Source organism: Mustela putorius, unplaced genomic scaffold (genome assembly GCF_011764305.1).
Source record: "Mustela putorius furo isolate JIRA1106 unplaced genomic scaffold, ASM1176430v1.1 tig00003898_pilon_pilon_pilon, whole genome shotgun sequence".
Lineage (NCBI taxonomy): Eukaryota > Metazoa > Chordata > Mammalia > Carnivora > Mustelidae > Mustela > Mustela putorius.
The window spans coordinates 11,665,289-11,691,991 of NW_025422047.1; the positions used below are offsets into that span (position 1 = coordinate 11,665,289).

Here is a 26,703-nt window from a genome sequence, read left to right on the forward strand (position 1 = left end):
AACTACCCTATGATCCAGTAATCACACTACTGGGTATTTACCCAAAGAGTATGAAAACACTAATTTGAAAGGATATATGCATTATTATAAGTCATGCAGCATTATTTTCAATAGTCAAATTATAGAACCAACCCAAGTGTCCAAGTATTTATCGATAGATGAATAAAGAAGATATGGTGTATATACAATGGAATATTATTCAGCCATAAAAGAGAATAAAATCCTGCCATTTGCAACAACATGGATGGAGCTAGAGAGTATAATGCTAACCAACATAAGCCAGTCAGAGAAAGAAAGATACCATATGGTTTCATTCATATGTGGGATTTAAGAAACAAATGAAGAAAGGAGGGAAAAAGAGGCAAGCCTAAAATATAAACTCTTAACCTAGAGAATAGATGGTTACCAGAGCGGGATGTGGGGGGGGATGGGTGAAATAGGTGAGGGGGGATTAAGAGTACATTTATGTTGATGAGCACTGAGTAATATACAAAATTGTTGAATCACTGTATTATACACCTGAAACTAATATAACACTGTATGTTAACTATATTGGAATTAAAATTAATTTACAAAAAAAAATTAAGTCAAAAAGAGTAATCCCCTGTGGGGAAGGGAGAAGAAAGGAGGAAAGAGAATAGCAGGCAATAGTCTTAATAATGTAGACAGGCATCATCTCTAATACAGGTCTTAGCACTGCTGTGCACCAAATAGGCAATAGGCACTTATCAAATGACTAGAAGAGATTATGATTAAGTTTTGTCATAGAACATTCAGAAAAATGTAGGGAAGGAAAAAGTCCATCTCTGTCAACTGGAGTAGAATTAAATTTACCCAAGACAGATTAATAGGGGGAAAACCCCAGAATTTTATTATTATGTGCTCAGAGGCCCGATAATGAAATGGAGACTAAAGAAATGACCAAGGCAGGCAGTTCTTATGCTTTTTAGACAAAAAGACAATAAATCTGTGAGGAACTGACTGGATAAAATAAACGTTTGGGAGGTTTAATTAGAAATTCAAAGTGGAATCTGGGCTGAGGTGGTAGATTAGTAAAGTTACAAGGTTGGTTTCTACAACTCTCAGCTCTAACGTTCCTATCTCTGGTGAGAAGGATGTCTTCTTACTTCTTAGTACAGAGAGGGTACCTTTCACACGGGAGGTTTCTTGCTTGCTTTTGGGGGACAGCGTAGAGCCGGAGTGCCCTTGAACTAGCTGTTCTCCAGGTAGCGTCAATTCAAAATCATCAGTATGCCATTCTGGTACAGTTTGGCCCACCTGCCCTTGGCCCCTGCAGGAGTAAAGACTCTGAGCAGAATATATTGGCGTGCCACCAAATGTCAGACGGCCTGGTTTTCCTTCTCTCCCTCCCAGGGACTGGAAATGCTACCCTGTGCTTTTCTCTTGGCGATGGCGCTTTGCTATAGGAAAGGCGTGCCTGGACCTTCTGAAGACGTTAGAACCCAGATCCATCGAGGGCGCTAATGCTGTATTTTGTCAGCTACTCCAGGTCACCTTAGGTATTAGCACCACAGCACTCCAAAAAAGTGTGCCCACAGACAGCTGAGGTTCGTTCACAAAGCGCTGGTGGTGATGCTCGAGTTTGACAGCCCGGGAGAGTATGCTAAGCGGGCACTCTCTAAGTCACCTACGTGTATGCTTAATGACCTCCTGAAGCTAGTTTATGAGGCCTCCCAGACACCTGTACCTAAGGCCTTTACCATACAGCCCTGGAATGGGCCGCTAGCTGTCCTCAAATCCGACACCACAACACCCGCTGCCAGAACATCATCTAACTTTCCGATTGGCCCTTTCAGCCTCCACTTCTGGGCTAACGACTGAGAGTCATTCCTGGCGCATGCGCGTCACCAGCTTCCGGCCGCGGAGAGCGGTGTACCCGCCTTTCCCGACCGGATGGAATGCTTGCCTCACTTTCCTCGGCCTGGCTTTTCGTGTGTGCGATGGCTCCGGACTCAGGTTCCTTTCCCGAAGAGCCGCTCTTAAAGGTGCTACCCTTAGACGCTAGGGACCGGGGCACCCAGCGCTGTCGTCTGGGCCCGGCCGCCTTCCGCGCCTTGGGCGCACACTTGGGCTCGGCGGTGAACATCTCTCTGCCTGACGGCGGCTCCTGTCTCTGTACAGCCTGGCTGCGGCGGGACGGAGCAGACGGCTTTGTGCAACTGGATCCGCAGTGTGCGAGCCCCGGGACGGCTGTGGGGGCTTCGAGGTTCAGGGGGAGTCTCCGCTTAAGCAGCCTCCGCCTAGTGACCTGCCCGTCCCTGCGGCTCCTCACCGTGTGGCCGGTGTTGCGGGAGCGGGCGGGCGCACCCGGTGCCTTGAACCCAGCCGCGGTGCTGGAGGCGGCGCACGAGCTTCTGAGGAACCGACCGGTCTCCCGGGGCCACGTGGTGGCCGCTCCACCGGGGGCCCCCGGCCCCGTGGCCGCGCTTCACATCGTCGGGGGGACGCCCAGCCCGGATCCGGCCGGGCGAGTCACCCCTCGCACCCGCATCAGTCTCAGCTCGGTGCCTCCGTCGGAAGCGGAACGGCAGCCCGAGGTGCCCCTCGGGGGTCTTTCGGAGGCTGCCGACTCGTTGCGGGAGCTCCTCCTCCTCCCGCTCCGCTACCCCCGCACCTTGGCGGCCTTAGGGCTAGCAGTGCCTCGTGGGGTGCTCCTGGCGGGTCCCCCCGGAGTGGGCAAGACTCAGCTAGTGCGGGCCGTGGTCCGGGAAGCGGGCGCGGAGCTGCTGGCAGTGAGCGCCCCCGCGCTCCAGGGCGCGCGGCCGGGGGAGACCGAGGAGAACGTGAGGCAGGTCTTCCAGCGCGCGCGGGAGCTGGCCAGCCGCAGACCCACCCTCCTCTTCCTGGACGAGGTGGACGCCCTGTGTCCCCGGCGGGGCGGCCCACACCGAGCGCCCGAGAGCCGCGTGGTGGCCCAGGTGTTGACGCTGATGGACGGCATCAGTGGGGACCGCGAGGTGGTGGTGGTGGCGTCCACCAACCGGCCAGACGCTCTAGACCCAGCGCTGCGCCGACCGGGGAGGTTTGACCGAGAGGTAAATAGGCCCGGGCTGTCAGCCCCTTGTCCCTGCAACCAAGGCCTCTTCTGGAAGGCCTCTTCTGGCTCGGGTTGCCTGCCCCGAGGGCCACGTAGGTTTGGCGGTTAGACTGGAGTGGGTTTTTTTTTTTTTTAAGATTTTATTTATTTATTTGAGAGAGAGAACATGAGTGAGGAGAAGGTCAGAGGGAGAAGCAGACTTCCCATGGAGCTGGGAGCCTGATGTGGGACTCGATCCTGGGACTCCAGGATCATGACCTGAGCCGAAGGCAGTCGTCCAACCAACTGAGCCACCCAGGCGCCCCTGGAGTGGGGTTTTTTTGTAATGCAGAGAACACGTTCTCTGTCCTTGTGCGATCTGTGAGCCAGCACCTGTTTTACCCCAGAGTTAGATTGTTGGGAGAAGCAAGGTAGCCTTTAGAGATTAATTTTGTGCAGGACCCGAAGTTGAGTATAATCAGTAATGTTAGTTTTTAAGGCAACTAGGTCAGCTGTAAGCATACTGAACTCCTGTGGATTTGGAGTAAGAATTTATTTAAAGTAGGAGAGCCTCAAGAAATAAGTTTTAGAAATAAAAAGGGAGAAGGCACGAAAGAACTAAAACAAAGCAGGCAATAACTCTTCCGGATTTATTCATTCCTTGTCAGGACGCTAGCATCCTGTCCCACAGGTGAGAAGTACCCACAAGTGCTCCCTGAGTTGCCAGGAGGATTGAGTATTCAAAGATGTCCTTTATTTTATAAGCTTTAGTCCCAAATTGATCCTTTATTAAATAGGTTGAATAGTGATTAAGTGATGTTTAAACTTTGTGTTAAGATTCTGAGGAGATGAGAATTGCACACTTTTAGCTTAATCTGTGCAGAACTTGATCACATTTCTTTTTTGTACTATCTAGTACTTGTCTCCTGAATAAAATCCTTAAGGGCAGGGACCTAGACTATCTGTTATACTATTGCATCCCTGGCTCACAGAACTTGGCAAGTTTTTATAAAAATAACAAAATGTTGTTAAATGAATTACAGAGGGCCCCCAATTTACAGTGGTTCAGCTTGGTGGTTTTTCAGCTTTACGATGGTCTGAAAGTCATATCATTCAGTAGAAAACATATTTTGAATTTTGAATTTGATCTCTTGCCAGGCTAGCGATATGCAATAAATGCTCTCATGGTGCTGGATAGCCACGAGGTCATGAGGGTAAACATTGAACATATTGACCACCATTTTATACCCATGCAAACATTCTGTTTTTCACTTTCAGTACAGTATTCAATAAATTCTATGAATAGTCAAAACTTTTTTTATGAAATGGACCTTGTGTTAGATGGTTTTGCCAAACCGTATGCTAATGTAAATGCTCTGAGCACATTTAAGATGCCTAGGCTCAGTTGTGATATTTAGTAGGGTAGGTATTTTAAATGCATTATCCACTTACTGTAATTCCAACTTACAATGGATTTATTGGGGGGCGCCTGGGTGGCTCAGTGGGTTAAAGCCTCTGCCTTTGGCTCAGGTCATGATCTCAGGGTCCGGGGATTGAGCCCCGCATCGGGCTCTCTGCTCAATGGGGAGCCTGCTTCCTCCTCTCTCTCTGCCTGCCTCTCTGCCTGCTTGTGGTCTCTGTCAAATTAAAAAAAAAAAAAAAAAAAAAAATCTTAAAACAACAACCAAACAAACAAACAATGGATTTATTGGGATGCAACCCCATCTTAAACTCAGGAAGATCTGTGTGTAGTTTTCATTATGCAGCTACCTAGCCATGGTTACTACTCTGGAAAATTAGGATTTTAATATATTGAGAGTCTGTGGTATTCTTAAGAGTACATAGTTACGCTTCCAAATTTGTTTACCCAGTTAAACACATTTGAGGGGATAAAAATACTACATAATATTCTAAACTGTGGAAACTTTAATTTTTCTTTTTTTCTTTTGCATACAGGTTGTCATTGGGACTCCCACACTTAAACAAAGAAAGGCAATACTCCAAGTGATTACCTCAAAGATGCCCATCTCCAGTCATGTCGATTTGAGCCTCCTTGCGGAAATGACAGTTGGCTATGTTGGTGCAGACCTGACTGCACTCTGTAGGGAGGCTGCCCTGCATGCTCTCCTTCATGGTGAGAAGGTAGGAAGAAATGATGTATGAGCCTGTATGTTGATCTTTTCATTACTATAATGAATTTGGGGATTAAAACAAGTAGTAAGTACATTTTCTTGCAACTTATGTATGTATATTTTTTAATGTGTATATCTTCTAAAAACAAAGACTTTACCCGCAGTACAATTATCAAGATGAGGAAATTAACACTAACACAGTACTTTTACCTAATATCTATAGACCTTATCCAAGTTTCACTGTGTCCCATTAATTTCTTTATAGCAGAAATTTTAAAAGGAAAAAAGAAAATAGTAACCCAAGATTACACATTGCCTTTAATTACCATGATTTCTTATTGTTCTTTTTAAGATTTTATTTATTTTAGAGAGAGAGACAGCATGAGCAGGAGGGGCAGAGAGAGAAGGAGGAGAGAGAATCTCAAGCAGATCCCTGAGTCCGACATGGAGCTCAACTCCAGGACTCTAAAATCATGACTCGAGCTGAAACAAAGAGTCAGATGCTTAGCCAACTGCACCACCCAGTCTGCCCCGTATTCTTTAATCTAGAACCATTCTTTAATCTTTCTTTTATCGCTACATTTTAATTGTAATTTTTAATTTTTTTAAGGATTTTATGTATTATTATTTATTTGAGAGAGAGAGAGCATGTGGGAGCTGGGAGAAGAACAGAAGGAGAGGGATGAGCACAGAACAGACTCTGTGCTAAGTGCAGAGCCCTATGTGGGGCTGGATCCCACAGCCCTGAGCTCATGACCGGAGCTGAAACCAAGAGTTGGTTGCTTAACTGTCTGAGCCACCCAGGTGTATGGCTAACTTAAAGACTACAGGTCATTTATTCTGTAGACTCCTCCTTAGTGTGGGTTTGACTGTTACTTCCTCATAGTTTGATTAGGCTTTTGCATTTTGGGCGAGAGGATCACAGAAATACTGTGTTCTAATTGCATCTGTTTTTCCTTTCTAGTTAAAAACTAAATATTTTGTGGGGAAGATAACCTTTTCTAACCCAGAAGAAGATTGGGCACCTGGAATTTTTATTTAAATTTGTCTTTAAGAGGCACCTGGTTGGCTCAGTCAGTTAAGTGTCAGCCTTCAGCTCAAGTCATGATTTCCGGGTCCTGGAATCAAGACCCGTGTCGGGCTCCCCATGCTTCTCCCTTTCCTCCTTGCTCGTGCTCTTGCTATCTCTGTTGCTATCTTTCTCTCAAATAAATAAATGGAATCTTTAAATTTGTCTTTGATACTGAAATTTTTAATTCATGACTACCTCTTTAAAAAAATATTTAGAATATTAGCTTAAATATAATAATTTTCAACACTATGCATTGGAAAATCTCTTCACCTTATATGTAATGAGTAATCCTTAATCCCTAAACCCCTTTAAAAAAAAATAATTTTAGGGGCGCCTGGGTGGCTCAGTGGGTTAAGCCGCTGCCTTCGGCTCAGGTCATGATCTCAGGGTCCTGGAATCGAGTCCCGCATCAGGCTCTCTGCTCAAGGGGAGCCTGCTTCCCTTTCTCTCTCTCTGCCTGCCTCTCTGCCTACTTGTGATCTCTCTCTCTCTCTCTGTCAAATAAATAAATAAATAAATCTTTTAAAAAAAAAAATTTTAGTACCTTGAGGATTTTGAGATGAAGTTTTCAATCTCTTTTGTAACTATTATAACATTAAATTTGTCCTTTGATCTTAGAATTTAAAAACCAATTTGAGTTTATTTAAATTATAAAAGGATGATTTATCATCCAAAGTTTTGAAACTTTTTTACCTACATAATTGACATCCTTTCTCACTTCCACTTATTTTTACACCTATATAGAAGGTGGAGAAGGAGTTATGTGAACTTGTAGGTTCTCTTGTGGGTGTAGAACCTAAGCTGCTTGAACACTGAATGATACTTCTCATGTGTAGAGGTGTGAGACTCTGTGCTTTATGGAGGGAGGAGGAGAATACCAGGGGCTGAGAAGGAAGATTACATTTAGGATTCCCTGTGCTTTGAGGTTCCAGGGTTAACCTTAAGCACTCTGGCTTAGGTGGACCAGCCAGCTGCTACTTCAGGAGGGGCCTGCCCAGGCATAGTTACCACAAGTGATGACTGAGTTCATAAACAACCAAGGGAAGTGGAAGGAATAAAGGCCAAAAGGAAGAAGGGACAGGCACCTGGGAAGGTACTGGCTTCCATCTTTTTCTTCTTTTTCCCTCAGATACCTGAGGGGCTGTTGCTGCTACCAGGGCAGACAAGGGGTATGTTAAAGTTTGTTCAGCTTTTTGTGAATTCCCATTAAAGGATTAGAATTATTGTTTAGTATATATACATATACACACAGAGGGGAAGGAATTTTATCTGCCTGGAAGGGTTATGACAGTCAAGTGAATTAATGTACATGTAAGTGATCTTAGTGTTACTTAGTGTCTAGGTACCCGACATCTAATACTGCTAGTAGTTGGGGGGGGGGAAGCACTATTTTAAAAAATTATTTAATAGTGCTCTTTATGAGAAGTTAAACTAGATAAAAACATAAAATAAAAATTGCCTGAAATGTACCTCTCAGAGATTACAGTTTTTAGGAACGTTGTTCACAGTAGCTCTATACGTATATATGCACTTACATAATCTTAGGTAAATGGGATAATACAGTTTGTTGTTGAAAATGGGAATTTTGGAGGGCGTCTGGGTGGCTCATTCAGTTAAGTGTCTACTTTCAGCTCACGTCATGGGATTGAGTCCCACACTGGGCTCCCTGCTCGGTGGGGAGTCTGCTCCTCAGCCTTTCTCCATGTTCTCTCTTGCTCTCTCTCAAATAAATAAGAGAAATCTTAAAAAAAAAGGGGGGGGGGAATTTTTTGACAATTAAATGGTTAGAATTTGATATGAGGGTAAATCTTAAATATAATACAAATATTTTAAATATAAGCAGTTTTTAACAAAAAATCTGCTTCACTAGAATGATCAAAGAAATTACAAGAAAGATCCTCCAAAATATAATCTTAAAGTGAAGATGACTTTTTAAACATTTATTTTAGAGAGAGAGAGAATGTGCGAGGTGCGGGGTTCAGAGGGAAGGAGTCTTAAGCAGATTCCATGCTGATCTTGAAGCTCAAGGCAGGGCTGAATCTTACAAACCTGATTTCAATACCTGAGCCAAAACCAGGAGCCCTATGCTTAACCAGCTGCAACATCCGGGCACCCTAAACATGGCCTTTCTGTTTTGTTTTGTTTTGTTTTTAAGATTATTTATTGTCAGAGAGCAGCACAAGCATGGGGAGAGGCAGGCTCTCCAGTGAGCAAGGAGCCCAATGTGGGACTCCGTCCCAGGACTCTGGGATCATGACCTGAGCTGAAGGCAGCCACTTAAACACCTGAGCCACCCAGGTGTCCCCGGCCTCTCTAAACATAACATAAAACCTAATGGTCAAAAAGGAAATGATTTAATTTGGTTATTTGGGGATGGCCAAATAATAAAGACAGGATAAAAGAGAGACTGGAAAAAATACTTTTGGCCCATGACAAAAGGACCAGTAACCTTGATGATAAAGAATTCTCACAAATCAGTATGAAAAGACCAACAATCCAAGAGAAAATGGGTAATAAAATAAGAATAGGTAGTAGACAGTAGAAGGATTACAAATAGCTAGTAAACATGAAAAATTCTCAACTTTACTTTCTTTAAAAGTTGGTCTTGGGGTGCCTGGGTGGCTCAGTCGGTTAAGCAGCTGCCTTCAGCTCAGGTCATGATCCCAGGGTCCTGGGATCAAGTCCTGCATGGGGCTCCCTGCTCGGTAGGGAACCTGCATCTCCTCCTTTCTCTGCCCCTCCCCCTGCTTGTGCTCTTTCTCTCAAATAAATAAATAAAATCTTAAAAAAAAAAAAATTAGTCTCTTTCAGGGGCTACCCTGACTGTCCGACTCTTGGTATTGGCTCAGGTTCTAATCTCGGGATATAAGATCGAGCCCCTCCTCACGTGTGCTCAGTGCAGAGTCTGCCGGAGATTCTCTCTCCTTCCCTCTCCCACATGCTCGCTCACTCTCTCTAAAATAAATAAATAAATCTTAGAAATATGTGCTGCAAAAGTGAACAATAAATGAATAAATCTTAAAAAAATTAATCTCTTTCAGTTTTAACTCTTTATTTTGAAATAATTAAAAAGTTTAGGGAAAGTTGCAAAATAGAGAAATCCTGCTAAATACTCCATTCAAATTCATCAGTTTTTAACGTTTTGCCAAATCAGTTTTATCACTCACTCTTTCTCTCTCTTCTCTAAATGTATGTGTATACACACATTACTTACTTTTTCTGAATCAGTTGAGGATGGGTTGCATACATCATAACCCATTATCCATTTCCTAAGAAAAAGTATGTCCCCATACGAGACCACAGTATGGCTATGTATCATCATTATATTCAGGAAATTTAGCACAGATAGAAAACATCAGCTCTACTGCCCATACTCTGATTTTGGTAGTTGTCTCTATCTTTTTGGGTTTATTTTTCCCTCTAGTAGAAGATCTAGTTCAGGATAACATCATGTTTAGTTTTTAGTTTCTTTTAATCTATAGTTCTCCCTTAGCTTTTTTTTTTCTTTTTTTTAAAGAAGGAGAGCAAGTATGCGGGGCCAGGTGCAGAGCAGGAGAGAGATCATCTTTTTTTTTTTTTTTTTTTTAAAGATTTTATTTATTTATTTGACAGAGAGAGATCACAAGTAGGCAGAGAGCCAGGCAGGGAAAGAGGAGGAAGCAGGCTCCCTGCTGAGCAGAGAGCCCGATGTGGGACTCGATCCCAGGACCCTAAGATCATGACCTGAGTCGAAGGCAGGGGCTTAACCCACTGAGCCACCCAGGCGCCTGAGAGAGATCATCTTAAGCAAGCTCCATGCCCAGAACCCGACACAGGGCTTGATCTCACAGTGGAGATCATGACCTGAGCCGAAACCAAGAGTTGGAAGCTTAACTGACTGTGCCACCCAGTTGCCCCAGTTTTTCTTTTTTTTCTTTTTTTTTTTTTTAAGATTTTATTTATTCATCAGAGAGGGAGAGAGAGACAGAGGCAGAGGGATGAACAGGCTCCTGATGCGGGGCTTGATCCCAGGACCCTGGGAGCATGACCCGAGCCAAAGGCAGATGCTTAACCAACTGAGCCACCCAGGTGTCCCCATTTTTTTTTTTAAGATTTTATTTATTTGACAGAGATCATAAGTAGGCAGAACAGCAGGCAGAGAGAGAGGAGGAAGCAGGCTCCCTGCGAGAAGAGAGCCTTATTATGGGGCTCAATCCCAGGACCCCGAGACCATGACCTAAGCCGAAGGCAGACGCCTAATGACTGAGCAACCCAGGCACCCCCCCCCCCTTTTTTTCTTAAAAAGCGTGCCTGGGTGGCTCAGTGGGTTAAGCCGCTGCCTTCGGCTCAGGTCATGATCTTAGGGTCCTGGGATCGAGTCCCGCATTGGGCTCTCTGCTCAGCAGGGAGCCTGCTTCCTTCTATCTCCCTCTCTGTCTGCTTGTGATCTCTCTCTGTCAAATGGATAAATAAAATCTTAAAAAAAAAAAAATTATTTATTTAACAGACAGAGATCACAAGTAGGCAGAGAGGCAGAGAGAAAGAGGGAAGCAGGCTCCCTGCCGAGCAAAGAGCCTGACGTGGGGCTCAGTCCCAGAACTCTGGAATCATGACCTGAGCCAAAGGCAGAGGCTTTAACCCACTGAGCCACCCAGGTGCCCCTCCCCCCACCCCCCATTTTTTTTTTTTTAAGAGATATTTTACATTGACAGTTTTTAAGGATGTAGGTCCATGATTTTATAAAATGTCTCTAAATATGGGTTTATCTAATATTTTTTCATAGGATTATTTAGGTTTTTTTTTTTTTTAGGTTACACATTCTGGTTTGGGATACTCCATAAATGTTGGTATCCTTCTTAAGGTATCACATGTGAAGGCCCAAGCTGTCTGTCTGCCCCTCCTTGGTGCTGTCCATAATTGGTGATTGATACAATCAACCAGTCAGGGTTTTGTCCCATTTTTCCACTGTATAGCTGCTATTTTTCCCTTTGCAACTAAAAGAAATATTATGAGGAGGCCCTTTGAGATCATGGTTCTTGTAAAACTTCCCCTACCCTTGTCTTACATCCGTGGATGATTCTTGCCCTGAGCAGCTTTTACTATATGTGATTGTAAAAATGATTTTCTGATTCCATATTCCCTCTACCTCACTCTTCTTTTTTTTTTTTTTTTATTAAGGATTTTATTTATTTATTTGACAGAGACACAGCGAGAGAGGGAACACAAGCAGGGGCAGAGAGGGAGAAGCAGGCCTCCTGCAGAGCAGGGAACCTCAGAACCCTGGGGTCATGACCTGAGCCAAAGGCAGACACTTAACCGACTGAGACACCCGGTGCCACTACCTCACTCTTGATTAAAGAAATTAGTATAATAGTACCATTTCCTCTGTCACACTGGCAAACATTTAAAAGTTTGGTAATGCCCCGTGCTGGAGAGGTATGGGAAGAAGCTTTACATTAGCGGTGCAGCTTTGAAGGCAGTGTGATAATACCTGTCACAATCGTCAATGTGCATTCTACTCGGAGGAAATATAAAAATACTTGAATATGTGCACAAACATTTTCAGTTGTATCTTTTTTTTTTAATAACAAAAGACTGGAAGCAATTCAGTGTTCAACAGAAGGATGCAGTTAAATTACGGTACATTCATACACCAGTGTCTTTTGCAGTTGTCAAAAAAAGTTAGGTTGAACTAAATTGATAGGAGAAGATTTCTAATATAAGTGAAAAAGAGTGCAGGTTAATTTGTATAGTAGAGTCCTGCTTATGTATCTGTTTGAAAGGATGTTCTATGTACTGCTGGAGTACATAAGAAACGGTTGACATCCTCTAGAGATGAATAGTGGGGAGAGCTGGGGGAAGAGACATTTAATTTTTTTGTCTTCTATATGTAAAATTTTTTTATAATGATAAAAGATTTATCTTTTTTTAAAAAATTTTTTTTAAGATTTTATTTATTTAGTTGACAGAGATCACAAGTAGACAGAGAAGCAGGCAGAGAGAGGGGAGGAAGCAGGCTCCCCACTGAGCAGAGAGCCTGACGAGGGGCTCCATCCCAGGACCCTGAGATCATGACCTGAGCCGAAGGCAGAGACTTAACCCACTGAGCCACCCAGGCGCCCCAAGATTTATTTTTTTTAAGATAATCTTTTATAAGATCGTTTATATATTTATTTATATATATCATTTATATTTATAAAGATTTATCTTTATAGATTTATAAATTCAAAAGAAGGGGTGTTTTTTTGTTTGTTTGTTTTTTAAGAAATAAGTGGGGGCACCTTGGTGGCTCAGTCATTGAGCATCTACCTTCAGCTCAGGTTATGATCCCAGAGTCCTGGGATCAAGCTCCACATCAGGCTCCCTGCTTAGTGGGAAGCCTGCTTTTTCTCCTACTACCCCTGCTTGTGTTACCCTGTCACTGTGTCTGTTTTTAAGATTTGATTTATGTGAGAGAGAGAATGAGAGAGAAAGAGAACATGAGAGGGGAGGTCAGAGGGAGAGCACACTCCCTGCTGAACAGGATGCTTGATGTGGGACTTGATCCTGGAATTCCAGGATCATGACCTGACCTGAAGGCAGTTGCTTAACCAACTGAGCCACCCAGGCGCCCAATAAATAAAATCTTTAAACAATAATAATAATAAAAATAAATAATTTTGCTCCTGTAGCACAAAAAAGGCCCAAGTAATTTTTGGTCTAATTTTGCTTTTGGGGCATATTTCTTCAGAACAAGGACAGCCCAGCTGTTGATGAAGCAGACTTCCTTGAAGCTTTTAAAAAGATTCAACCTTCATCATTTCGAAATATCATTGGACTGATGGACATCAAGCCTGTTGGCTGGGAGCAGATTGGTGGCCTTGAAGATGTCAAACTGAAGTTAAAACAGGTGGTCTAGAGAGTTCCCTTATGCCAGTAGAATGGTTGGGTTTAATGTATCACTTTTATGATGAAGACAAATGATACTTTCTGAGACTATCTTGCTGCCATTGGTCATACATCCTATCACAATCCAAGGAACCCTTTTCAGTAGGCATCAAATACCATTTTGCATACTTTCCTACCTCACACTTGTTTTGCTTGTTTTTGCTTTAAAGGCTTTATCATGTAGAAAGGGGTCAGCAGACTTCTCTGTAGAGGGTTAGAGAGGAAATATTTTAGGCTTTGTGGGCCATCCAGTGTGATTGCAACCACCAGCTCTGTCTTAAGGCCACAGCACCAGTGATAGATAATGCAAAATCAGTATTTGTGTTCTGGTGGAACTTTATTTATGAACACTGAAATCACATTATTTTCACATGTCACAAAGTATTTTTTTTTTTGAGCATTTAAAAATGTAAAAATAGTTCTTAGTTTGTGTGTAGTAAAATACAGAATTTTAGTTTGTAGGCCTGAGTTTGCCCTGGGACTGGTAAAAGCACAAAATTACAATACACAGTATGACCTGGGTGGCTACTGTTCTCACTGTGGATGCTTAAGGACACAACTCTCCAGATGCTGTCACTTGGCATTTCAGTTTCAGAAGTTAATCTTGTTAATTTACCTTCAAGTAATCCTGCCGTAAGGAATTAGGTTTCTCTGACTGTATGTATAAAAGGCTGATTTATAAGTATCATTATAATTTATTCATCTTAACCAAAAGCTGTTTCTACACTGAATCATAGAATCCTTGTGTCCATGGATCAGTGCATTTGTGATATTCCCTAATTTTTTACATACATTGTCTCACTTAATCTTCAGGAAGTACAGGAGAGATTAGCCACACCTTTCTGTTGTAAACACTCTTTCTTCAGCTTTAAGATGTTAAGCATTTCTGCCTTTCTGAATGTTCTTTTCCATACCTTAAATGTTAGTGCTCCAAGTTCCCAGGAGGCCTCTTGTTGTGTTCTGTGAGCCCATGATCTTAATATCCAGGGCTTTGACTGCCCCCCAAAAATTGTTAACTCGAAAATCTTCATATCCAGTGCAGATAGTTCTTTTGATCATCAGAATTGCTTAGCTGCTTGCCTACCAGGTAACTTACCAGGGATCTCAAACTCAGCATGTCCAAAACTCACCTAATGAGTCCCACTTCCATATCTGGATTCCCTACCTCTGAATACAGACAGCCACCTGTGTCCTAAGTCAGAAACCTGTCTTCTAGAAGCAATTGGGTGGCTCAGCTGGTTGAGTGTCTGACTTATTTTCAGCACATTCCTGGGATCAAGCCCCATATTGGGCTCTGTGCTCAGTGCAGAGTCTGCTTAAGATTTTTTTCCTCCTTTCCCTCTTTCTCTGCTCCTTCTTCTCCCCATGCATGCTCTCTTTCTCAAATAAATAAATAAATAAATAAAATCTTAAAAAAAGAAAAAGAAACCTATCTTCTAAATTCATGGGTCATGTCTTATTTATGTGTAACATCCCCTCTGGATTTAGAGCATAGTCCCTACATAAAAGAGTTACATTTTATGTTTCAAGTCCATCCCTTTGACACCATTGCCACTGCCTGTGACACATCTGGCTTTATTATTTTTGTAGTCTGAGTCATTGCAAGAGACCTAACTGGTCTTTCTCCTCTGGTTTTCTTTCTTTCCAGTCCATTTTCCATACTGCTTCCTCAATGTTAACTAAAACTTTCAAGGTGCAACACAGTCTGACTCCTTCTCCTTCAACTCTCTTGTTCCTTGCTTCCCTTATTCTCCCCTCTGTTCCTGCTTACTGATGATCTGAATTAGAGTTTCCTGTGTCTCTGCATACTGTTCCTTCTCTGTGGAATGCCCTTTGCTGGTCTCATTGTGAGTTTACAATTCTGTCTCTCCAACTAAAATCTGGATTCCCATGGTCCAGGGATGTTAGTTAGCCTTTTTTTGTAGATAGGCAGTAGTTAAGAGTTTGTACTTCTTGATCTACACTGCCTGGGGTTCTCAGTTCTGCCTCACTAGAAATAAGACTTGGGCAAGTTCCTTAACTTTTGTAAGTCTGAGCATCTGCATCTGTAAAATTATGATGATAATAAAATCACCTACCTCAGAGACCTGTTTACTATTCAGTTAAAATTTGTGGAGCGCCAGCTTGGTGAAGGTGACATTCTGTATGTGGCTTTTTTTTTTTTTAATATTATATTTATTTATTTGACAGAGATCACAAGCAGGCAGAGAGGCAGGCAGAGAGAGGAGGAAGCAGGCTCACCGTTGAGCAGAGAGCCCGATGTGGGGCTCGATCCCAGGACCCTGGGATCATGACCTGAGCCAAAGGCAGAGGCCCAGGCACCCCTGCATGTGGCTATTTAGAGTGAACTTTATTTATGTTCTACCAGAAGCAGAATGACAAACTCAGCATGGAAAAATAAATACAGTTAGTGAATGATTAAGGGCTCCCAAAGTAAAAGATGGGCAGTAGTGTAGAGTGGCTGGGAGAATGTGGGGTGGGGGGCAGGAAGAGTGTGTTCTGCTTTAGAGTGGTTAGTGAAGACCTCTCCAAGGAAATGACATTTGAGCTGAGACTGAATGATGAGGGGTGGCCACACAGAACTTGAAGGAGTGTTCAGACAGAATAGCAGAGGTGCTAAGATAGGAATAGACTGAGGTGTTTGGGAAATAGGCTATGTAAGGCCTTGTAATCACTGTAGGAAGGATTTGGATTTTGTTCTAATTCTGATGGGAAGTCATTGAAGGATTTTAAGTAGGATATGATATGACCTGACTTAGGTTATAAGAGCACTGGTACTGCAAGAAGAATGGACTGTATTTCCAGCTCAAAGCAGATACCTAAGAATTGTTGAGTAAACAAATGAATTGACTGAATTATTTGTGATGTTTAATCTTTATTCTAAAATAACTGTCTCTTTTTGTATACCATCCCTTTTTGTGTACCTGCAGAGTATTGAGTGGCCTCTAAAATTCCCTCGGGAATTTATCCGGATGGGCCTGACACAACCAAAGGGAGTTCTCCTGTACGGTCCCCCTGGATGTGCTAAAACCACCCTGGTCAGGGCGCTGGCCACAAGCTGTCATTGCTCTTTTGTTTCCGTGAGCGGTGCTGATCTCTTTTCTCCTTTCGTTGGAGACTCAGAAAAAGTCTTGTCTCAGGTTTGTTTATTTTCCTCCATGTAAATAAGTGTCCTTTTGAATTTTCTTGGCATGCCTTAAGGATAAACCTTAGTTATTAAAAATATTACTGGCCTTTTTATTAATTAGAAAAGTTAAATACATTTTTATAGAAAATATAGGAAAGTGTTAGATAAGAAATCCCTTGTAATCTCTCTACTTACTGTTAACATTTTGGTGAGTTTGCTTCATTTTTTTGTTTTTCTTTTAAAATTGAGGGTAGATTATGGAGTGCCTGCGTGGCTCAGTCAGTTAAGCGTCTGCCTTCAGCTCAGGTCATGATCCCAGGGTCCTGGGATCGAGTCCCACATCCGGCTCTCTGCTCATTGAGAAGCCTGCTTCTCTCTCCCACTCCCCCTGCTTGTATTTCCCCTTGCTATGTCTGTCTCTGTCAAATAAGTAAATAAAATCTTTATTAAAAAATAAAAATTGAGGGTAGATTATATCTTTATCATGGTTTTTTAATCATCACTTTCATTTTTTTTTTTTTTAAGATTTTATTTATTTATTTATTTGACAGAGATCACAAGCAGGCAGAGAGAGAGGAAGAAGCAGGCTCTTCGCTGAGCAGAGAGCTCGATGTGGGGCTCCATCCCAGGATCCTGGGATCGTGACCTGAGCTGAAGGCAGAGGCTTAACCCACTGAGCCACCCAGGCGCCCCAGTCATTATCACTATTAAAACCCCATAGTATTAAATATTTTTTGAAAAGACAATTTTTAACCTGTATGTAATACTGCATTGTTTCTTGTTCTATTTATTCATTCCCTAGTTCTTGGACATTTAGCACTTTCTCTCTTTATATTTTAAAAATTATAAGTAGTAATGCAGAAAGCATATATTCACTGGAATATTAAATAATGTGTGGCTTTTCAATAATTTTATTTTCCTAACCAAAGGTATTCCGACAAGCAAGAGCAAATACTCCAGCAGTTGTGTTTTTGGATGAGATTGATTCAATCTTGGGCTCTCGATCCATCAGCAAAACAGAATGTAATGTTCAAGAACGTGTTCTTTCTGTTCTTCTAAATGAATTAGATGGTGTGGGACTAAAGACTACAGAGAGAAGAGGAAGTAAATCAGATCAACAGGGTAAATACAAGGAGCTGAAAAAAAAAGAAGAGGTATTTATTAGCCAGAAAATGCCCAAAACCCAGGCCAGCATTAAATACAGTGCATATACCCTAGCTTTTCCTATGCTGGATTCATCTCATAGAAGAAATTACATAATTTCAGCTTGACTGTATTTGGATATCTATAGACCTAAAAACTGTGATTTGGCTAGGAAGGAGGTAAGTTTTATAGTAAGTTATCTTAAATATATATGAATAAATTTCATTTTTCCTAAGATTTAGAAAAACAATTTTATACATACTGCTAATAGAAAAGGGAGTTGATTCTTAATTTTATTTCCTGTAGAACCAGTGTTCATCCCTTTCTAAAAATTTTTATATGAAACAAAACAAAACATTGTTATTACCAATGATCTTAGTAATTTTTTTTTTATTATTTTTTTATTTGACAGACAGAGATTACAAGTAGGCAGAGAGGCAGTCAGAGAGAGGAGGAAGCAGGCTCCCTGCCGAGCAGAGAGCCCGATGCGGGGCTCGATCCCAGGACCCTGAGATCATGACCTAAGCCAAAGGCATAGGCTTTAACCCACTGAGCCACCCAGGCGCCCCTGATCTTAGTAATTTAAAACGTCTAATTTTCTTGAGGAATGGGTTTCCTTAGTTACAATAAAATTAAAATGACCTTTGGAAGTCCCTTCCTCCCTTCTGAGTCTCTTTCTAGGTAGAATTTGATATCCTTAAGTTTTCCAGTGGTTAATTTTTCTTTTATTCTTTGCTTGTTTTTTTAATCTTGTTTGCCATTTGAAAAATCATTCTGTGGAAGGAGAATCTTACAGCTTCTTAAGAACCTAGAACACTAGAATTTGAAGAGTCCCTAAGGTTTTCTAATCAAATTTTTTCATAATGCAGGAATTCCTTCTACAGTATCTGAACTGTGATTAGTCAACCTCTGCTAAAATACTTGCAGATACAGGGAATTCACTACTTTGAGAGATCACATTACTGGAGAACCACTCTGATTATTCAGTTCAGTTTAAAAGAATTTTTTTAAAAATTCCAGTGTAGTTAACATACAGTATTATATTAGTTTCAGGTGTATGGTATAGTGATTCCACAATTCATATATTATTGAGTGCTCATCGAGATCAGGGTACTCTTTAATCCCCATCACCTACTTCTTCCCCCACCCTACCACCTCCCCTCCTCTCTGTCCTCTATAGTTAAGAGTGTGTTTTTTGGTTTGTCTCTCACTCTCTTTTTTTCCCTTTGTCTGTTTTGTTTCTTAAATTCCACATATGAGTGAGATCATACAGTATTTGTCTTTCTCTGAATGGCTTATTTCACTTAGCATTATACTATACTCTAGAGCCATCCATGATGCAAATGGCAAGAGTTCATTCTTTTTTATGGCTGAGTAATATCAGAGTGTGTGTGTGTGTGTGTGCGCGCGCGCGTGCGTGTGCACACCACATTTTCTTTATCTATTCATCTGTTGATGGACACTTGGGCTGCATCCATAATTTGACTCTTGTGAATAATGCTGCAGTAAACATTGGGGTGCATATATCCCTTCGAATTAGTGTTTTCATAGTCTTTGGGTAAATACCCAGTAGTGCAATTACTGGATCATAGGTTACTTCTGTTTTTAATTTTTTTAGGAGCTTCCATACTGTTACCAAAGTGACTGTACCAGTTTGCATTTCTACTAGCAGTGCAAAAGGGTTCCTTTTTCTCTACAACCTCACCAAGACCTGTTGTTCCTTGTGTTTTTTATTTTATGTATTCTGATAGGTGTGAGGTGATACGTCCTTGTGGTTTTGATTTGCAGTTCCCTGATGATGAGTGATACTGAGCTTCTTTTCATGTATCTGTTAGCCATCTGTATGTCTTTGGAGAGATGTTCATATCTTTTGCCCATACTTAAATTGGATTATTGTGTATGGAGTTATATAAGTTATTTATATATTTTGGGTATTAATCCTTTATTGGATATGTCATTTGTAAATATCTTTGCCTATTCAGTAGGTTGTCTTTTAGTTTTGTTGATTATTTTCTTTGCTGTGTAGAAGGTTTTTATTTTAATGTAGTCTCCCAGTAGTTTATTTTTGCTTTTGTTTCCCTTGCATCAGGAGACAAGAAAGATGCTGCTATGGCTCATGTCAGAGAAATCACTACCTGTGCTCTCTTAAGGGATTTTTATGGTTTCAGGTCTCACATTTAGATCCTTAATCCATTTTGGGTTTTTGTGTGTGTGGTTTAGGAAAGTGATCCAGGGGATGCGTGGGTGGCTCAGTGGGTTAAGCCGCTGCCTTCGGCTCAGGTCATGCTCCCAGAGTCCTGGGATCAAGTCCCACATCAGGCTCCTTGCTCAACAGGAGCCTGCTTCTCTCTCTCTCTCTCTCTGCCTCTGCCTGTTTGTGCGTGCTTGCTTTCTCTCTCTCTGGCAAATAAATAAACAAAAAAATTTAAAAAAAGAAAGAAGGTGGTCCAGTTCAGGGTTCCTGGGTGGCTCAGTCAGTTAGGCATCCAGCTCTTGATTTTAGCTCAGGTTATGATGTTCAGGTCATGAGATTGAGCCCTGTGTGGGGGTCTGAGCTCTGTGGGGAATCTGAAAAGATTCTTTCCTTCTTCCTTTCCCTCTGCCTCTCTACCCATTCACATGCTCTCTGTCTCAAATAAATACATTAATCTTTTTTTTTTTTTTTTAAGGCAAGAAAGTTTCATTCTTTTGTGTTTTTGTTGTCTAGTTTACCCAACACCATTTGTTGAAAGTGCCTGTCTTTTTCTCATTGCATATTCCTAACTCCTTTGTCAAAGATCTGTTGGCGGTATAATTGTGGGCTCATTTCTGAGCTGATTTTTGGTCTTTCTGTTCTGTTCTATAGATCTGTGTGTCTATTTTTGTGCTAGTACCGCACTGTTTTGATGACGACAGCTTTGTAATACAATTTGAAATCTGGAATTGTAATGCCTCCAACTTTTTTTTTCTTTTTCAAGAAAAAGACCTTTTTTCAAGGGTCTTTTATGGTTCCATATAAATTTTAGGATTGTTTTTTCTAGTTCTGTGAAAAAGGCTGTTTGGTATTTTTATATGGATTGTGTTAAATCTGTAGATTGCTTTGGGTAGTTCTTCAAATCCATGAGCATGGACGGTCATTCCATTTGTTTATGTCATCTTTGATTTCTCTCATTGCTGTTTTATACTTTTCACAATACAGATCTTTCACCTCTTTGGTTGAGTTTAGTCCTAGGTATTTTATTATTTTTGATATTGTAAATGGGATTCTTTCCTTAATTTCTCTTTCTGCTGCCTCATTACTAATGTGTAGAAATGCAACAGATTTCTGTACCTTGATTTTGTATCCTTTGACCTTACAGAATTCATTTGTTAGTTCTGGTGGTTTTTTGGTGGAGTCTTTAGGGTTTTCTGTATATAGTATCATCTCATCTGCAAATAGTGGAAGTTTGATTTCTTCTTGCCATTCTGGATGTCTTAATTTCTTTTTTTTTTTTTTTTTAAGATTTTAGTTATTTATTTGACAGAGAGATCACAAGCAGGCAGAGAGAGAGGGGAAAGCAGCCTCCCTGCTGAGCAGAGAGGCCGATGCGGGGCTCGATCCCAGGACCCTGGGATCATGACCTGAGCCGAAGGCAGAGGCTTTAACCAACTGAGCCACCCAGGCGCCCCTCTTTTTGTTGTCTGAGTGCTGTGGCTAGGACTTCCAGCACTGTCGAATTCAAGTGGTGGAGTGGACATCCTTGTCTTACTCTTGACCTTAGGGAAAAAGCTCTCAGTCTTTTAACTATTGACTATGATGTTAGCTGTGGGGTTTTTTTATATGGCCTCTATTATGTTGAGGTCTGTTCCCTCTAAACCTACCCTTTGTAACCTACACGTTGTTAAGGGTTTTTATCATGAATGGATGTTGTGCTTTGTCAGGTGCTTTTTCTGCATCTTTTGAAGTGATCATATGGTTATCAAACTTTTTCTTATTGATGTATCATGTTGATTGATCTGTAAATATTGAACTACCCTTTTATTCTGGGAATAAATCCATTTGATCATGATGAGTCATTTTTTTTAATGTATTGTTGAATTTGGTTTGCTAGTATTTTGTTGAGGATATTTGCATCTAATGTTCATTAGAAATACTGGCTTTTAATTCTCTTTTCTTGTGCTATCTTTATCTGTTTTTGGTATCAGGGTAATGCTGGCCTCGTAGAATGATTTTGGAAGTTTTCCATCCTCTTCTGTTTTTTGGAATAGTTTGAGAATAGGTTTTAACTCTTCTCTAAATGTTTGATAGAATTTACCTAGATGCCATCTGGTTCTGAACTTTTTTATTTGCTGGGAGTTCAATAATTTTGAATGCTCAATGTGTGTATGGCTTTGCTCTGGCTGCTTTTCTATATTTCTTACCTTTATCTAGGATTTATACATCTGCAGCTTATGTTGTCATATATCTGCCTTTCAAGAGAAAAATAAATAAAAAGCAAAGTAATTCTCTCTCTCGCAGGACATGAGAGCCAGAGTGATTCATAACCATACATCTCCACCTGTTAGTCATATGCTTTGTCTTTTCAAATCATCCACTTAGGTTATAATCATTCTTTGGGGCTCAGGTGCATTCAGTAGGTGTTCTCTGCTGTGGTGGTATAAGATTTTCCATTGGTTCTCATGTGGACAGATGTCCCTAAAGGATGGCCACTCCCTTCACCACACACAATGTAGTTCTTTGATTAATAATTTGTTTTAGCATATATTGATATCAAGAAGGTGGTCTGGATAGGAGGTATAAGCACTTCAGTCCCAAGAAAAGAATATGCTTATTTAAAAATAAATGGACCATTTGATTTATAATTTGGCCAGCTTACTGACATTACTTTGGGTTGGTGTTTTTCCTCAGAGTTTCAAGAAGTTTTTAACAGAAGTGTCATGATTGTTGCTGCAACAAATAGACCTGATATGTTAGATGATGCCTTGTTAAGACCTGGAAGATTAGATAAGATTATTTATATTCCACCTCCAGATGAAAAGGTAATCACTGTATATGTTTAATCTTTGTGGATTCTGAACAGATCAATATCTGAGCTTTAAGGAGCCTAACAGAATTGAATTCCAAGCTAAATATATATGTATGTGTCTTAAACTGGATTCTGCAGTCTTCCCTTGCTTGATGTCCTTCATAAAATCATAATTTTGATCTGCTTTTGCCAGATCCTCGAGGCGTATCTTCAGAAAAACATATGCCTATAAGTAAAGTATTACCTTATTTCACTGTGTGGCAGACTCAAAATACCAAGCTTGTTACAACTAGAATGGAGGAATCCCAAAGTGTTAAAAGCATTTTGGAGATGATTTGCATCAGTATCCTTATTTTACAGTGGGAAGATCTGAGATTAGAGAGATTGCACAATGTATCCATAGTCTAAGAATCAGTAAATCTTTGCTCTTAACATCCACAGCCACTGGCAGGGAATGGTTAAAAACAAAGATGAACTTTTTCCTTCCTTCCTAAAATAAATAAATAAATAAATAAAATTTAAAAATTAAATACTATTTATTTTTAAATCGTGTCTAGATAATTCATGTTTTTGCTTATTAAGCCATGTCTGATAACACTATTTGTACCCAAAATAGGGACTCCTGTTTCTAAAAGAAATTTATCTACAATTGTCTATTTAAAAGAAAAAAATTTTTAAAGATTTTATTTATTTATTTGACAGAGATCACAAGTAGCAGAGGGGCAGGCAGAGATAGAGAGAGGAGGAAGCAGGATCCCTGCTGAGCAGAGAGCCCAACAGGGGCTTGATCCCAAGACCCTGGGATCATGACCTGAGCCGAAGGCAGAAGCTTTAACCCACTGAGCCACCCAGGCACCGCTAAAAATTTTAAAAATATTAAAATTAATCACGTAATTTTTGCCATTATCATATGAGCCATTGAGTTCCTCTTTCTTACCTCTTCAGAAATGATTCTGTTTATTAAGTATATACACTTCTGGTGCAGTATGACAGGAAACACTAACTTAAAATGTTTTAGTATAGATTTGTGTCTAACATAAATGTTGTAAGATTATAAACATATTGTTCTTAATTTTTTTTTCCAGGGTAGGCTTTCTATTTTGAAAGTCTATACAAAAAACATGCCAGTGGGGCCTGATGTTTCCTTAGAAAACCTAGCAGCAGAAACCTGTTTTTTCTCTGGTGCTGATCTTGGAAATCTTTGCAAAGAAGTAAGTTAATTAGTGAGGGAATGTATGGTTGACAGTATTTCTTCAATTATTCAGTTCTTCATTTGCCACTTTCCTAACGGCACATGGGAGAATGAGGCACAAACTAGTCAGCTGTAAGAGAGAGGGAGCAGGGGACAATAGCTGGAAGGACCGTCACCCAAACACCTCCTCAGTCCAGTATTTATTAGATACAAGGTAGCAACAAAGGAGAAGAAAGAAGGTTGTACAATAGCCATAGGTCTAGTACGTAAACAAGAAGGAACGTGAGTCAGATGTTGGTCACAAGTTTTAGAGGTAAACTAGGTAAATAAGAAGAGTAAGGTGTGTCTGGTCCACAGCTTGGATTTGTAGTTGTGCTAGCACACTTAAAGGGATTACCTTAATGGCAGGCTTTCTCTGAGGTACAGGAGACAGGGAAAAAGGGAAGCAGATGGTGTCCCGCCCTGAGCTGGCGGGCATCCCCAGCTGCTTGGCTTCAAGGGCGTGTATCATCCCCTCCACCAGAGGCCTGCTGCTAGTACATGTTTTTCTCAAGGTCATCCTTAAGCATGCTTGCATGACCAGTACGATTCATCATTAGTTATTAAAGTTATATTTTGAGCAGTATATTATTCTGAGGGACAATTGCATTCATTCACTTGGCAACATTTACTGAAAGACATCCTGTGTGGCAAACACTGTATAAGGTGAAACAGATAGGGACCTTTTCTTTCCCTTCCCAAGCTTACAGGTTTATGGCAGGTTGCAGAGAGGCAAATTGTCATACTGCATTGGCGGTTGAAAATATGTAGTGAATCAGGAAGTTTAGGGTGTTGTGGGAGCACCTGGGAAGGACATGGACCCAGCTTGGGGGCATCAGAGAAAGCTTTCTGAAAGAAGGCATGTGTAAGGGGAAATTGGAAGGATGATGAGAGAGGTAGGCTAAGGGAGGGAACTGGGGTGGCATTGAGGCAGAGGGAACAAAATGTGCAGGTGACTTGAGTGAGAGATAACATGACACTACAGAGCTGGACAGTGGCCAGATCACACAGGTCCTTGTAAGCCATTTTAAGAGATTTAGACTTTGTTTTGAAACCAAAAGAAGCCATCATAGGTGTTTCCCTTTCCATAAACTTTTATTAAATGTGCTGTTCAGAAAAATGCACGGATCATCAGGGCATAGTTAATTAACATAAAATGAACACACTTGTTTAATTAGATAGAGAACGTTATCAGTGCCCTGGAGGCTCCTCTTGGGGCTTTCCCAATCTTCCTTCCAAAGGGGAACCACACTCCTGACTTAGAGCACTGGAGATTAGTTTTGTCTGCTTTTGAACTTTATATAAATAGGACTATATATACTTCTGTATTTGCTTTTTTAACTCAAGATTATGTTTGTGAAGGGGCGCCTAGGTAACTCAGTTAAGTGTCTGCCTTCCGCTTTAGGTCATGATCCTGGGATCCTGGGATGGAGCCTCCCATCCTGATTAGCCTTCCTAATCAGCAGGAAGCCTGCTTCTTCCTCTCCCACTCCCCCTGCTTGTATTCCTTCGCTGTCTATCTCTGTGTGTCAAATACATATAATCTTTAAAAAAAAAAAAAAAAGCATGTTTGTGAAATTCATCTGTGGTTTTGCATATAGGAGTAGTTCGCGCATTTCCATCACTTTGTAATATTCTAGTTTAGGAATATACTGCAGCATTCATCCATCTTTTTTGAACATTATTCATAACAGAATTTATAGCAAAAAAGTAACCCAAACTACTTTTTTTGTTACAAATTCAGCTATGAATAGTCTTGTACATGTCTGTTAGTGCATATGTGTACTTACCTCTGCAAACACACCTACTGTAAGGCCAGGAGAATAGTCTCTCATCCTTAAATATATAAATGGGCTCATACTGTGTATATTTTGCTGCAACTTGCTATTTCTTTTTTCCCATTTAAGGGTAGAATTTAATGTAGAAGAAGTGGTTTGTTAAGACAACTTTTCATTTTTTTAATAAAACTTAATTTTATTAAAATTACCTTACTTAACTTTTTAATTTTATAGTGTCATGAATATGGGAATTCTAAGAAGTGGGATTGAAGTTTTTACCCTCAGATTTTGAAGTATTACCATAAATTGTGGGGCACCTTTGTGGCTCCATCAGTTAAGCAGCTAGCTGCCTTTGGCTCAGATCATGATCCCAGGGTCCTGGATCGAGCCCCACATCGGGCTCCCTGCTCAGCAGGTTGTGGGGGGTGGTCTGCTTTTCCCTCTCCCTCTGCCCGTCCTTTGTGTTCTCTCTCTAAAATAAATTTTTAAAAATCTTTTAAAAAAATTTTTTTTAAAGAAGCACATTAATTATTTCCTGTTGTTTGTCTCTTATAGGCTGCCTTGCTGGCTCTGCAAGAAAATGGATTAGAAGCAACCACAGTGAAGCAAGAGCACTTTATAAAATCACTGAGGACTATAAAGCCATCCTTAAGTCATGAGGATTTGACTTTATATGAAAACTTATTTCAGAAACCAGGATTTTCTAACTTAGAGGGTGTATAACCATTATATCCCTGACCAAGGATTAACTGCCCTGTAGTTTGCAACTTCGCACTTTTAGAGTTTGTGTAGTTTCCTGTAAATAAGAGACTTTATACCTAATAAGCTAAAAAGCATATTAAAATATCATAACTTGGGAAGAAAGTATATGTATGTTGACTTTTTTTAGAAAAGATTTTACTTGTCAGAGAGAGCACAGCCATGGGGAGTGGCAGGCAGAGAGAGAAGTAGGCTCTCTCCACTGAGCAGGGAACCCCATGTGGGGCTTGATCCCCGGACACTGGGATCACAACCTGAGCCAAAGACAGACATAAGGACTGAGTCACCCAGGCACCCCTCATATCTTATTAATCTTCTAAGTTTACTGTTCCCTTGTCTCCAGGTTAATGCCTAGACTGCCACAAAACTATACTGCATTTTTAAAAGAAAGGACATTGGCAAAACAGGGCTCTGAGTTTAAAGTCATCAGTGGTCAAGGTCTACACACTGTAATTTTAATTTAGGGACATGATAGATTTCCTGTAAAATTTCTTTCTCCCTTCCTCCTTACCCGTCTCTCCCCCTTTTTTCTT

General features: G+C 40.9%; 1 protein-coding gene across 4 annotated transcripts; it reads left to right on the plus strand.

Moving 5' to 3' along the window:
* Window positions 1–1,874: 1,874 nt before the first annotated feature.
* On the plus strand, window positions 1,875–26,271 carry SPATA5L1 (spermatogenesis associated 5 like 1). Of its 4 annotated transcripts, XM_004751308.3 has the most exons (8): window positions 1,875–3,056; window positions 4,994–5,179; window positions 12,951–13,109; window positions 16,078–16,287; window positions 17,204–17,396; window positions 22,285–22,415; window positions 23,488–23,613; window positions 25,967–26,271. In XM_004751308.3, the coding sequence occupies exons 1-8, from the start codon at window positions 1,920–1,922 to the stop codon at window positions 26,132–26,134; spliced, it is 2,310 nt and encodes a 769-aa protein (XP_004751365.1). In that variant the 5' UTR covers window positions 1,875–1,919; the 3' UTR covers window positions 26,135–26,271. The 4 variants fall into 4 exon arrangements, 2 of the variants coding, with proteins under 2 accessions (XP_004751365.1, XP_004751366.1); XR_006602860.1 differs by lacking the exon at window positions 25,967–26,271 and having other exon boundaries at window positions 17,204–17,428; XM_004751309.3 differs by lacking the exon at window positions 12,951–13,109.
* Window positions 26,272–26,703: the final 432 nt, after the last annotated feature.

Excerpts from the sequence above, each read along its gene's own strand:
- SPATA5L1 (XM_004751308.3), top strand. The coding sequence starts at position 1,920 with ATGCTTGCCTCACTTTCCTCGGCCTGGCTTTTCGTGTGTGCGATGGCT. Across the intron at positions 3,057-4,993 it reads CGGGGAGGTTTGACCGAGAG|GTTGTCATTGGGACTCCCAC; the intron begins GTAAATAGGCCC and ends TTTTGCATACAG. Across the intron at positions 13,110-16,077 it reads TCAAACTGAAGTTAAAACAG|AGTATTGAGTGGCCTCTAAA; the intron begins GTGGTCTAGAGA and ends GTGTACCTGCAG.